General features: G+C 45.9%; 1 protein-coding gene across 1 annotated transcript; it reads right to left on the bottom strand.

The window, feature by feature from the left end:
• Nucleotides 1-3,277: 3,277 nt before the first annotated feature.
• On the bottom strand, nt 3,278-12,723 carry NMRK2 (nicotinamide riboside kinase 2). Its single transcript, XM_032762300.2, has 7 exons — nt 12,465-12,723; nt 10,703-10,793; nt 8,578-8,626; nt 8,222-8,393; nt 5,805-5,876; nt 4,463-4,569; nt 3,278-4,007 (listed from the first exon to the last, which is right to left on the bottom strand). Exons 1-7 carry the CDS (start codon nt 12,488-12,490, stop codon nt 3,922-3,924), a joined length of 603 nt encoding a protein of 200 aa, XP_032618191.1. The 5' UTR covers nt 12,491-12,723; the 3' UTR covers nt 3,278-3,921.
• Nucleotides 12,724-13,531: the final 808 nt, after the last annotated feature.

Raw genomic sequence — 13,531 nt, 5'->3', positions numbered from 1 at the left:
ACAGGCTGGCAGCCCACAAGACCTTTCCCCTCCCATCTTCCAGGCTCAGTGAAAACTGAGACCCGGTGCTGCCTTGATCAGGCAAAGGCATTCATCAGCAGGAAAGGGGTCCCAGGGTAACCAGGCTCTGATGGCCACAGCCAGTGCCTGGGGCTGGCCTGGTCTTAAGGTGACCAGATGACAAAGATGAAATATTGAGACGCGGGGGATAGCGGAGAAAAAAAAAAAGAACTGTCGGAGCACCCCCCCAACCCTGCCGCCGTCACTGCTGCCACTGCCGCCAGAAGCTGGACTGGAGCAGTTCGCAGGGTGAGTGCTGGGGGCCACCCCCTTCCTTCAGGCTTGTGCTGCCATACAGCTGATCGGCCCAATCCTGGGAGGGAGGAGGAATGCGGCGGGGCCAGGGCAGAGATTTGGGGAGGGATCCAATGGGGCAGTGAGGGGGTGGGGCCACGGTGGGGATTTGGAGAGAGGTCCAATGGGGGAAGGAGGGAGCAGGACTGCGGGGGTGGGGGGGAGCCGGCAAGAGTCCCTCTGGGCTCTGCCTGTGCCGGAGCAGAGGGCAAAATTGCTTCTTTGTCCAGTGTCCAACGCGGGACAAACAAGCAAATATCGGGAGAGTCTCGATAAAATCAGGACATCTGGTCACCCTCCCTGGTCTCCTCCACTTGCCATCTGGATTCAGACCAGACCTAAACTTCCCCATTGCTCCTGGCTTCCTGTGACACGCTCCTCCTGCCACCCTCAGATCTCTGAAAACCTGCCAGTTCTTGCAGAAAGGGCCGGGTGACCTGTGACTGGCCAGGTGCATGCTGGAAAATGTCCAGTGACGCCAACTGTCATTACAGTGGCACGGAGAGGCTTTGGCCACGCTCAGGACGCCGCTGTGCTGGGCGCTGCACGGACACTGAGTGGGGCACCGTCCCTGCCCCGGAGAGTTTACAATCTAAATAGATCGGCAGGTGGGAAGGGAAACCGAGAGGAAGGGACAGAGCTGATCAGCGTTAAAGCTAGGAAAAGAACCCGGCTCTCCCGATTCCTCAACCAGTGCCTGCTCCATGGCACCATAGTGTCTCCCAAGCATTGCTTAGCATGTAATGCAGGAACCAGGTGAGTTAAAAATGTTCCAGCTGATCATGGCTGATCCCCCCCATCAGGGGTTAAGCGTGACTAGCTGACACAACTGGCCTCGTTCTCCCAAGGGCAGGAAATTAAGATTGATGGAAATTAAAGGTGGGAAGGGCTCCTGGGATCACTTGGTCACGCCTCAGAGCTGATACAATACAGAGCCCTGCAGCGTATTTTCATGGGCTTCTTCCAGTTTAGCTGCAGATGACGTCCTTTAAGACTGGCTTCTGTCAGCGCCCAGGAGCTCCTGCTGAGGCTGTTTTCCCCCTGTCTAGGAGCACGGCATTTATCAAAACACCGAATGCAGAGACGGTGTCAACGGGGGCAGATCGGCTGACTTCCCCGCCGTTGCACCAGGGCTGAATTTGTCTCACTCCCTCGTGCTGTAGAGCCAGCGCGTCTGCGTGGCTATTTGTCTCCACAGCCAGCACAGGAGTGGATGTCTGGAAATTCTCCAGCAATGGTTGTTTCAGGGCTCAGCAAGACTCTCACGGTGCTACAGCTTGCGGAATGTTTCTTTTGCCCACGGTTCTAATTCTGGGGCCTTGAGGGAAACAGGTTCTTGGAAGTTACCCATTGATTTACTGTGTTCTGCTTGTGGGAAATAATTCCTCCAGTCTCTGGAGGAGTTCTTTCATGGGGTAACCTGTTGTATTAATTTGGATTGAGCATATGGGCTAGCGGTGTTAACATAACCCAGTCGCTATCCAACATTAGACAGTGTTGGACAAGGTCTGGGATTGGTCTGCAGCAGAGGTCCCTAAACTGTGGGGTGCATCTCCCCAGGCGGTGTGTGTAGGAAAGTCTGGGGGAGCATGGCGGAGCCTGGTCGGGGGTGCAGGAAGGGAGTGCCACCTAGCCTCTCTCTGCCCCCGGCTCTGCTCCAGTTTTGCTGCTATTTATAGCTTGGCTAAAAAAAAAAAAAAAGGCACAGGTGACTTGCAGCATTCTTACAGTAATCTTTGGATAGGGGTTCTCAGACTGGGGGGTAGGACCCCTCAGGGGGTAGCGAGGTTATTACATGGGAGGGGGGTTGTGAGCTGTCAACATCCACCCCAAACCCCGCTTTGCCTCCAGCATTTATAATGGCATTAAATATATTAAAAAGTGTTTTTTTCATTTATAAGGAGGGGTCACACTCAGAGGCTCTGTGTGGAAAGGGGTCACCCGCACAATAGTTTGAGAACCACTCACTTGCCAGATGAATAACTGGAAAAAACCAAAACTCCTTGTGACACTTACAGCTCATGGGGTATTCTGCTCTGTTTGAGAGGAAACTTTTGCCAAGCGCACAATTTATTATGTGGGTAAGAGCGCCCCTCAACGACACGTTATTTTGGTCACAGTTCCAGCTGCCTGATTCTGAAATGGTGTTGACGAGGGTTTTGTCTAGTGCATGACTGATTAGTGCAGTCCTTGAGCATATCTTTAACTTTGAGCATGAGGATAGACCTGCCAAATTCAATCAAACTGCTCAAGTGCTTGAAGTAGATGTTCAAACATTTGCAGGATCAGGATCTATATTAGAACTTGAGACGTTTTCAGGACAAATACCTGAAAAACCTTTTCCCAGTTCAGATCCGTCTCAGTTTAATATTAAAGTCTGGGCCTATTTTACCCTCACTCACATCTGTGCAGTCCCAGCGAAGTCACGGGCAGTGCCGAAGTGCAATGGTGGTCCCGATTCTGCCCTCTGACTTTTACCCTCCATAGCATGGCCGTTTCTGCTGCTGATGCAGTCCTAGTAACTGGAGAATTCAAGACTGAGTAACTTTCATGCTCAGATTACAAGAGGAAGAGGAGCCATGAGCTCCCACTCAAAATTCTTTATCTTACAAAGGCAATTGACTATGGAGTGTGAAACAGACCATTGTGCCCGGTGTGCTGAGAGCCAGCACCTGACCCAGCCTTCCTGTCACTTACTAGTTCCCCCAGAAAAGCCCTGATTGAGGGGAGGAAGACTTAATTATCTAATCAGACTGGGGATTGATCTAAGGGGTTAACTATCCCATCAGCTGAGATGGTAGTTAAAAAGCACAGGCACTGGGTACAAAGGGAAGGCTAGCAGAGTCCAGGGGAAGATAGGTTTCTGGCTGGTGAGAGGGCTCCTGCTCCTGCTCCTGCTCCTGCTCCAAGACAGGGCTAAGGATTGAAGGTAGATCTAATGCATGGGGATGGTGGTGGTAACATCAATATACTCACAGAGGTGTTGATAATTAAGAGGCCTCCGACTGTGGAGAACTCCAGAGTGGGAGAGGCACTAGCCTCCTGAAAGCCACAATATTTTAGGGTAAATGCAAATTTGGTTCAAGCATAAAAATAATACATAGAGGTTTGACTGACATTCAGCTAATTTCCTTCCGATCAGCATGTTTTTAAAAACTTGAACTTAAAAGGTGGTGTCACAAGCAATAAAACAAAGGTTTAACATCAGCTCAGAAATACAGGCAGACCAGATGGTGGTTTTCTGAATGTTTTGTTATAAAAATGCATCTTAAACCATTACATATTTAAACCAGTGGAATATAAAAAACTGTCTGCGCCTGTGTCGTAAATAACTTCTCTTTTTTTCAATTATATACATAAGACCTTTCCCAAAGGACAGTATGTGACTGGTTTACACAAATAAACCCTCCGTGATTCTATCTTCTAATGTCTAAAGCACTTATCTACATCTGATGTACACCTGGGTCCTTCAGCTTTCCTCAGACCTTGAAAAGTAAGAAGAAAGTAATACCCGAGTGCTATTTCAGTGGGGTCAACCGATACACATAGAAGCAGATGCATATTTCTCTACGAACAATTTAAAAGCATGTTCTGAATCTCTTCAAAGACCTGATTGTACAGGTCATCTCTGGACTTCAATCCATCCAGATAAACTGAAAGGGGGAAAAAAATCAATGATTAGTTTGCAGTCAGAATGGCATTTGTGAAGGTCAAATTTCCAAGACGCTTGAACCATGTCTTGCAGGTGGCTAGCACAAAATAACCCCCGGCCCCAAAACACCTGCATTTTCAACCCAAATAAATCTCATTCCACGGAGTCTCTCAGGTTGGTTTAGACTTCTGGGAATAACTTGTCCCTAGGGCTGCATGGTTCTAAATAACACTTTGCCATTGAATGGTGTTTTCTAATCAAAGCTATTAGCTACCCCTGAGCAATTTCATTAAACTTAATGAGACTGCAAAAATTCAACTGAGCAGAATCCAGGCCAGCGTTCTTGGCTTCATCACAAGCAAAATAGCAGGCAGTAGAATGACAGGGAATAACCTCCTTGAATGAAGTCTTGACTGCCTTAAATCAGCAGCAGCGTTTGCAGCAAGAGTAACTTACCAGCATCAACCCCATGAGTCTCCATTTCCTTCCTGTATTTTAAATACATAGGCCACACATGTCCATCGAAAAGACCAGGTGGGTCAGGTATAGGATAATGTCGTGTACTGTGGGTGTTAGAATGGAAAGGAATCTGTTAGATTACCATGTTTCATTGTGTCTGGCACCATAAATGCCAACTCCGTGGGTGCAGAGGGGCTGGAGTACCCATGGGGAAAAATTAACAGGTGCTCCACGCCCACTGGCAGCCAAGCTCTCCCCACCTCTGCCTCGTCTCTTACCCCGCTCCCTCCCAGCACTTCCCGTCCGCTGCCTAACAGCTGTCTGGCAGCGCTTAGGACTTTACGGAAGGGAGGGGGAGGAGCAGGGATGCAGCGCAATCGGGGGAGAGGTGGAGAAGAGGTGGGGCAGAGACTTGGGGGAAGGGGGGTCAGAATTGGAGATGAGCGAGGGAGGTGCAGGGGTGGGGCCGTGGAATGGGGTCTCAAGCACCCAAGGGGCAGAGGGGAAGTCAGCACCTATGTCTGGCACCATGCTAAAGACCAACAGCAGGTATCTAATGGTTCTTCAATAGTATACGTGTAATGAGATTCCTTCCTTGGTGGTGTTCTGGGGAGTGGGTTAGCACTGGAGCCTATTTTATCTTTTTAATGGCAATTTTTCAGGCTGATGCCAAGACTATTTGGTGACAGGGCTGCATGTTGCCTGTTGAAATTTTGTTGGTTGCTTTCAGGTTTACAGAGCCATCAAGACACAACACTTCAACTCTGCCCTTAAAAACAGAAGCCCTCCCATCATAACCGATCCAATTCCAGGCATTCTCCCTTGCCCCCGACCCTGCTTTGCAAAAATGGTGATGTCTGAGGTTTCTAAGGTAGTTAAGAGCCCAGAGACGATAAGAGTTGGACATTTCAGGAAGTAAAGCTGTCTTTGAAAATGCCCCATTAGCTGTCCTCATCCTCTGACTGCCTTGGAAGTTTGGAATTGGAACGTCAGTTGGAAAGTGATGTCAGTATGTATACTGAACCACAACAGTCATGTGGCTAATATATCAGAGGGGTAGCCGTGTTAGTCTGGATCTGTAAAAGCAGCAAAGAATCCTGTGGCACCTTATAGACTAACAGATGTTTTGGAGCATGAGCTTTCGTGGGTGAATACATATTCACCCACGAAAGCTCATGCTCCAAAACATCTGTTAGTCTTTAAGGTGCCACAGGATTCTTTGTGGCTAATATAGGTTCTGCGCACGTATGCAAGCCTGCTAATATGCAGTCTTGCATAGGTGCGCAGAAACTATTTCAAAGCCAAATATTATTAAATGTATCTCAAGCGATTAGCTTACCTCCTCCTCCTTTTGCATTCGTCATAGGGAACTGTCAGATAGTAGCATTTGTTGAACACGTCGGTCAGTGGTCTGGGGAAGCAGGGGAAAAAAGGCAACACTAGATCACTGCTCGATCACTTATTTCCTCAGATGAGAGACAATGCTAGTGGCCATGCTGCAACAAATAAAAGCTTTCTATATTTCTTCTATAACTTGGTGTCCCGTTGCTTCAAATTCTGCAGCATACAATGTTTCAATCAGCCTGAAATTTCCAAATACTCTTGCATACTATACAGAAGTAAGGTGTTTGAAGGGGCCCGAACAGCCAGATTTGGCACAAGAAAGCTGATCAGCCCGTGATCCTGGGGAGAAAAACAATGCAGACGGGTAATTCCTTCACATTTGACTTGAATTATGCTCCTACTAGGTTCAATGAGGCTCTCCTAATATGCAGTCTGTGGAGACAACCCATTTACATTTGACGTTCAACTTCAGAAAGCAGATTGCCACTACCTGTGAAGCTTGATATACTCAGCGTTTAAATGTCAAGCAGGTGTCATTGTACATGCTGTCCCCGCAAAACCAGCCACCGAGGGTAAGGCCAGAAGGGACCCTTGTGACCATCTTGTCTGATCTTCTGTCTAACACAGGCCAGAGAACTTCCCCGAAATGATTCCTTGCGCAGATCTTTTAGAAGGACTTCCAAACTTGATTTAAAAATTGCCAGGGAGGGAGAACCCACGATGACCTTCAGTTAATTACTCTCACTGTTAAACATTTATGCCTTTATTTCCAGTCTGAATTTGTTTAACTTCCAGCCATTGGACTATGTTATGCCTTCTCTGCTAGAGTGAGGAGCCCATTATTCAATATTTGTTCCCCATGAGGGTGCTGTTAGATGGAATTCAAGTCGCCTCTTCTCCAGTAAATAAACCAGTTGGCGAGAGTTAAGTTTCTGATGCAAGGCAACTGTAACGCTTCTTGGAAGTCTCATACTTGTCAATTATATTTCACTAAAGTTACATTAAGGTTACTTAAAGTTACACTAAGGTTATATGGAGACTTTCATGTCCCTCCTTCTCCAGCCTAGTCCACTACTCTCCACCTCCAAAACTAATTTTTCACTGCAAGAAGAGTGCAGAAAAATGTTTTTTTTTTCTCAAATGTGAAATTAATTGCTGAGCTCAGTCCAGTTCCAAACTGAGGATTGACCTCACGGGTGGCTATTAGAGGGCTTTCCCGTCACCCTCTCCCCTGGTTCTTGTCACATAGACGAACAGCAGAAGACCAGAAGTCCAAAATGCAGGCAATACGATGTTTATTGGGGTTAGTTTCCAGCTAGCATGTTACGCCTTCAAGCCCTGTTTCCTAGTGTCCCCTCTCCCCCTCCTCAGCAGATATTATACCTGAAATGCATCCCCACCGTCCCACCCCTTACAGCTTAGGGTCATGTTCTGTTTTGGCTCTGGGGTCTTCATCCCACCTCTTTTGTACCCCTTGGGAGGGGTAAGGAGTGAGGTTGTGCTACAGTCAGGGACAGGCATTTCTTTGGTCTTCCCCCCACATCCCTCTTTGCCCCTCCCGAGTGATTTCTTGACCTTGCCTTAAGATAGGGGTTGAGGCAATCATAGAGTGTGTTCTCCAGTAACACTTTAGCTGTTCCCATTGTATTTACAAACCTAAGGTGCCACAAGTACTCCTGTTCTTTTGGCGGATACAGATTAACACGGCTGCTACTCTGAAACCCACCATACACAGTGTCTTTTGTCCTTTCTTTAGACATATTAGTAGAAGATATAAGAGTATCAAAAAGTCACACCCAAAATTCTATTCCAGGCTAACAAACCTATGTTGTAACAGAGGCCAAGTCCTGAAGGGGCTTGGAGAATAAAGTATCTTGATCCCGTCAGTGATCATGGCCGGTCTAGGCTGAGACACGCTGGCAGGAGAACATAGGAGGGAAGTTTTAATGACTGCTGCAAGATCAGTGGGTAAGGAGCTTTGGTCTAAGCAGAAGTCTGGGGGCCTGTCACTCCCAAATTCAAATTCTGGCTCTTGATTAAAAACTTACCTTGAATGCTCAGTGGTTTGAGCATTGACTTGCTAAACCCAGGGTTGTGAGTTCAGTCCTTGAGGGGGGCCATTTAGGGAACTGGGGTTAAAAAAAAAACTGTCTTGGGATTGGTCCTGCTTTGAGCAGGGGGTTGGACTAGATGGTCTCCTGAGGTCCCTTCCAACCCTGGGAGTCTATGATTTCTAAGTCAATCTCTGTCTGTTTCCCCATCAGTAACAAGGGGGAAATTCTTACCTACGGCACCTCACAGCAGCACTGCAAGGATCGGTTAATTAATTGCAAGGAGGCTTTGGTGCCCAGAGCTATAAATCTAGCCTTTTCATTGCCACACATTTGTCTGTAAATTAAAAAGACATTTTACTTGTAATTGTAAAGCAGGAAGCCTTCAATGACCAGGATGTGGATATCCTCTGGGACGGGTTCTTTAGAGTTAGACCTAACGTTCACCCCATGGGAGCGGGCAAACTTCCTTGGCTCCTCAATCCATGCATGCACTGTGCTCACCATTGAATCCATGTCCAATGATTCCAGCGCTAGTTAGAAGAAAGTAAGGCAGGGATGTCAAAAGCCACAAACCACCAAGGCACAAAAGTGTGTAAATATAAATTTGTAATATGGAATTATGGAAATTTACCATTAAATTTTAATATTAGAATGAAAAAGAAATACTTAGGAAAAATATACATTACTGCTTCCTACAGCGACCACTGCTCTTACCATCCCATTGTTTAAAGCCGTCTTCCCCGACTTCTATCTGATCTTGTGGCTGAAACATAGCGAGCAATAAAACAGGGCTGCAAATGCAGGGTGACTAGTTAGCTACGATGCGATCACATCCCAGGCACTGCCGCACTACACAACGGAGCAAGAGTTCACTTAACAGACCACCTGCAGCCTCCTGCTGGCAGGGAAACTTGATGGGGCCTTTTTACAGGCCCCACAGCCTGAGAGCATCAGAAAGTTCATTTGCTCTCTTGTCCCCAGGGGGCGGCTGCTGACAAAGGATTCTTAGTTTAACGTAGTCTAATAAATGCCATATCTGATTAGATCTAGGACCATGGGTTTGCACGAAGAAATAGAATCTTTTGCTATAAAAAACACAGGTCGTATTAAGTGACAACTGCTAGATCGCGTGCTCAGCGTAGTAGGAATGAGTGTAATGAACACATCCGATAAAAGCTGTAGGTCGGCATAGTAAATCTTGCTCCATCTTAGCTCCGCGTTCAAAAACCGTTTATAAATTAAACATGCCACAGTGACGTATATTTTACAGGAAAAGGTAGCGAGAACTCCACCCCCTTTACCCTCAAATCCTATTAGCATTAATGTAGCTTGCTATTAGCATTTTGAGGGTTAGGGTGAAGAAATGCTCCCAATTTAGCAGTATATGCAGACTATTTCGTTCTATTCAGTAGGGTGTGTATACTTATGAAGGTTGGACGAACAGGGCTTACAGGTTTGTCAGCACAGGAAAATCTACAAGGCTAGGGGTATCGTCTTATTACAATAGGATTGCTCCAACCGTATCATCATAACATGGCTTGATCTTCCCTATATCAGTGGGATCAAATTATGGTATAACCCAGGGGTAGGTAAGCTGACCGCAGCAAATGTGAAAAATCGGGTGGGGGGTAATAGGACCCTATATAAGAAAAAGACCCCAAAATCAGGACCGTCCCTATAAAATCGGGACATCTGGTCACCCTAGGGGTAGGCAATCTATGACATGGGTGCCAAAGGCAGCACATGAGCTGATTTTCAGTGGCACTCACACTTCCGGCTCTTGGCCACCGGTCCGGGGGGCTCTGCATTTTAATCTAATTTTAAATAAAGCTTCTTAAACATTTAAAAAACCTTATTTACTTTCCATACAACAATGGTTTAGTTATATATTATAGACTTATAGAAAGAGACCTTCTAAAAACGTTAAAATGTATTACTGGCAAGCAAAACCTTAAATCAGAGTGAATAAATGAAGACTCAGCACACCACTTCTGAAAGGTTGCCAACCCCTGGTATAACCATTATGAAAATTGTTAGACCATGAAACACAATTCAGGAACATGTTCTAACATGGCTTGGTCTTTGACATCATCTGAGCTTGATCCAACATACCCACTACCTCCAGTGGGAGTCTTTCCACTGACTTCCATTGGCTTTAGCTCAGGGTCCTACAGAGGTAAAACAGAGCTAGTGGTGTTAGACAGTCCCCTAACATAATACTCTTCCTGGCTCAGCTCCTGACAAGTATTTTGACTTCTAACTTCCATTGAAATCAGTGACAGTTAGGAGCCTGCAAACTTTTGAGGATGTGCCTAAAGGATGATAGATTGGTTTGGCTTTGTTTTAAATTATAAATGCCGACCTGCTTCCAGCTTTGTCATAAAAGATCATTTGAAAGCACCAGAAAGAGAGTGATAGCAAGAAAGGGTCAAGGTGGGGACAAACTGGGAAAATAATCTGAAATAAAAGCCAAAAAAAAAAAAAGTTTATTTAAAACCGTGGGCTGATCTAAGGTTAGATGCACTTGCTTTGAAATTAAAACTCAAGGAGATAGCGAATGATCATTTCCACAGCCTATGTTCCAACCTTGTTGGCCTAACATGCTGGGTTCCACACACTGTGTTGAAACTAACACACTAGCATTTAGTAAAAGGCAATTATATTTCAGTCTGTCCAAAACAATTCAAATATGAAATATGTTCTTCCTAAACAACTTAACCTCACAAATGCACACTGAACTTCACTGTGGTACATACTTGGCATTGTACTAAATAGATAAATACATTAATGGATTTATAAATAGTTCTGTATTTAAATAGGCAGAATACGTTATACTTACCTTGTAAAAATCATCCTGATGGACAACACAACAGTTTGGAAGTGTTTTGATAAGCCGGTTGGTCAATGTGGTTTTGCCACCGTTGGTCACACTAAATAGAAAATTTGAAGCAGCATTGGGGAAGATGCATTAGTTCAATGAGCAAGTACTGCCGACCAGCAGCGCTTCTTCAGTGGATATTTCCATTACAACCAGGTCTATCTGCTTCTGCGTTATATGAATTAAAAAGAATCTTTAATCAAGAATTCTGATTTGTGGCACGTGTTGAAGGCCAGTAGTCTCCACACTGTTTGCCCTGATGGAAGGAATGATGTTTCTTACATTAATTCCCTCACTTTCACTTCAATATTTCTTGCCCCCGCAGGATCTGGCAAAAGGAGGCTAGGGACAGCATCCCTGCTTGTCCTAATAGCCATTGATGGACCTGTCCTCCGTGAATTTATCTAGTTCTGTTATAGACTTGGCCTTCACAACATCTCCAGGGTCCTCCTCTTAAGAACCAGAGCCAAAGGGGGGGACCCCTCTAGTCAGAGGGAAAGTCCCCCTGTCCTTCAGATTGTTCCCGTCAGTCTCAACTGGGGAGTGTTCTATGAAGCCTCTAGTTAAATTGCTCCCCTTTTGGGGGCCCAGGATCTCTGCTGTGTGTGTTTCAATGGGAGCCCTGAAATCTCTCTGAGACCCATGTGGCTTCAGCCCTGAAGGGGCAAAATTGCTCACTTAAAATAAAAATAAAATCCCATCTTTAAATCCTGGGATTATGAACAAGGAACATGAGCAGACGTCTCCCAGGGATTCACTCACTGGGGACTGGCCCAGGCGGGCACCCTTTGATGAACATGCCATTTTAAAAATAGATTCCAAATGTCGTCTTATTGGCATTGCTTTAGCCCCGTTACCCTGCTCTCTGTGGGAGTTAGAATACATCAGTTGATACAGCCAAAATCCTTGAGACTTTAAAAAAATATCTGCCACAAGAGGGAAATGCTTTAAACAGCTGCCTTAAAAATAACCTCAAAGCAGGGAGTCTGCCTTTGCCATCCTGTGAATGAGTCTTGGGGCAGATCTGGATTCAAACTCCTATGTTCCCCCTACAACTGCATCCCCAAGCAGAGGGATTTTCCTCCCCAGAGGATGGTGGGAATAATCAGGGCTGAATGTGCCAACTTCAAACATTTCATTCCAAAGTTTTCACCCTCACGTGTTTTTCCAGACCCCTATAAATCAGATCCTCCACAGGTGTCAGTTGAATGGCCCATGACAACCGGCACTCGCAGAGGATCTGTCCCCTGCAGTCACCCAATTCTGGAGGTTTATGCAGCTCTACTTCCTAATCTCATGCATTTTGGAGGGGAAGTTAAAAAAAAACACCTCCTTTTTGGATCCATTTTAGGAAGCTTTTCCATCAACTTGCCCGCCCTCCCCTGTGTTTTGCAATGGAACACTTAAAACCTCACTCTGCCTTGAAAAGCTCTTCCATTTTCTTAGCTGCTTAAACCAGCTCAGAAATCACATATAAAGATAAAGCTTTTCTGGCTTCAGCTCCCTCTCTTTATTACTATATAAATCCCAGCCTGCGGAGCTCTCCGCATGCAATATAACAAGCATGATCTAGCGTTAAGAGACATTAGTGCTAGATTTTGCCTTATTTAAATCCTCGCCTTATTACCACATAAAAGTACATATCATCTTCACGCCCTAGGGCTTGCTGCGAGCAACAAAAATAAAAAGCAGGAAATAAATGCAGTATCACCTAGCGACTTACCCCCCTATACCTATGATGTATTGCATCCCTGGAGTTGCGTCCTCAGCAGCAAGAGGGAGGGAAGAAACTTGGATTCACAAGCAGAAAGGATGCAGAGCTAATGCCTAATCCTTTCTCTCCCTAAACGAGTGGCTGTCTGCAGCCTCTCGCTCTCAGTTCTGCCTTGCAAATTGCTTGACTATTTCACTGAGGTGAAAAAAGACGTGGGTGCCTTTAATTTATACCCCGTTACTGCAATGACCTCCCCCCTCCCTCAGCCTTTCTGTGCCCCACGAGGTGATGGAAAAGCACTATGACTATCATGAGATGGTCTTAGCCAGTCCTGATCTCAGTAGCTGGGTCATGCGCACAGCAGCGGCACCTGTTTTCCACCCCTCTCAGAGCTCTTTACTACCCCTTGCTAGCTGGGTTATAAATACCTTCTTGGCAAACCTTTCCTTTGCCTAAATTAGTAATGGGCAAGCTGAGACTGTCCCGCCTTTTGACATTTCCAAGAGGACTTCTGGGATAGGGGCGGGAGGTTGGTAATGGCAAAATGAGAAGCCTTGTCTTTTCCCTGAAGTGACACATACAACTTCTTTGCCTTCCTCCTGTGTTTCTAAGTATCTCACAGCGAAAGCACGAGAACTCAGGATTCCGCCTATGATTTTTAGAGGAACATTTCCAAGAAGAATGCAGAGGGAGGCGGTGAAATGGTGCTGGGCTACCACCCCTTGAGCCTTTTTTGGGATGGGCATGTTGGCTTAACCGACCACTGTTTGGGCTTATTTCTTCCATGTTGACACAAATGCATGAACAATTACGTGAGCTGCCTTCCCAAGCGCTTGCTTCTGCAAAATTGACTCCCACTGAGTAGCACTTACTCATGGGAATTGACCTAAGTTGGACTACACACTTCAACATGTGCCACTTGGTGTGAGCAAAGACTGGAGAACCTGCCCCCAAACCGTTATTCTTTCCAGAGACCCAGCTTTCTTTGTCCTAAAATAAAATACTGAGACTCAAATGCTTTTCCGGGTATAAGGAACTGGGGACCTTTCGAAGTGAAGGCTAAAAAAAGCTGATGT

The sequence above is a fragment of the Chelonoidis abingdonii genome, chromosome 11 (genome assembly GCF_003597395.2).
Source record: "Chelonoidis abingdonii isolate Lonesome George chromosome 11, CheloAbing_2.0, whole genome shotgun sequence".
Classification (NCBI taxonomy): domain Eukaryota; kingdom Metazoa; phylum Chordata; order Testudines; family Testudinidae; genus Chelonoidis; species Chelonoidis abingdonii.
The sequence above is the reverse complement of the archived record's forward strand: the minus strand, read 5'-3'. Positions and strand labels throughout refer to the sequence as shown.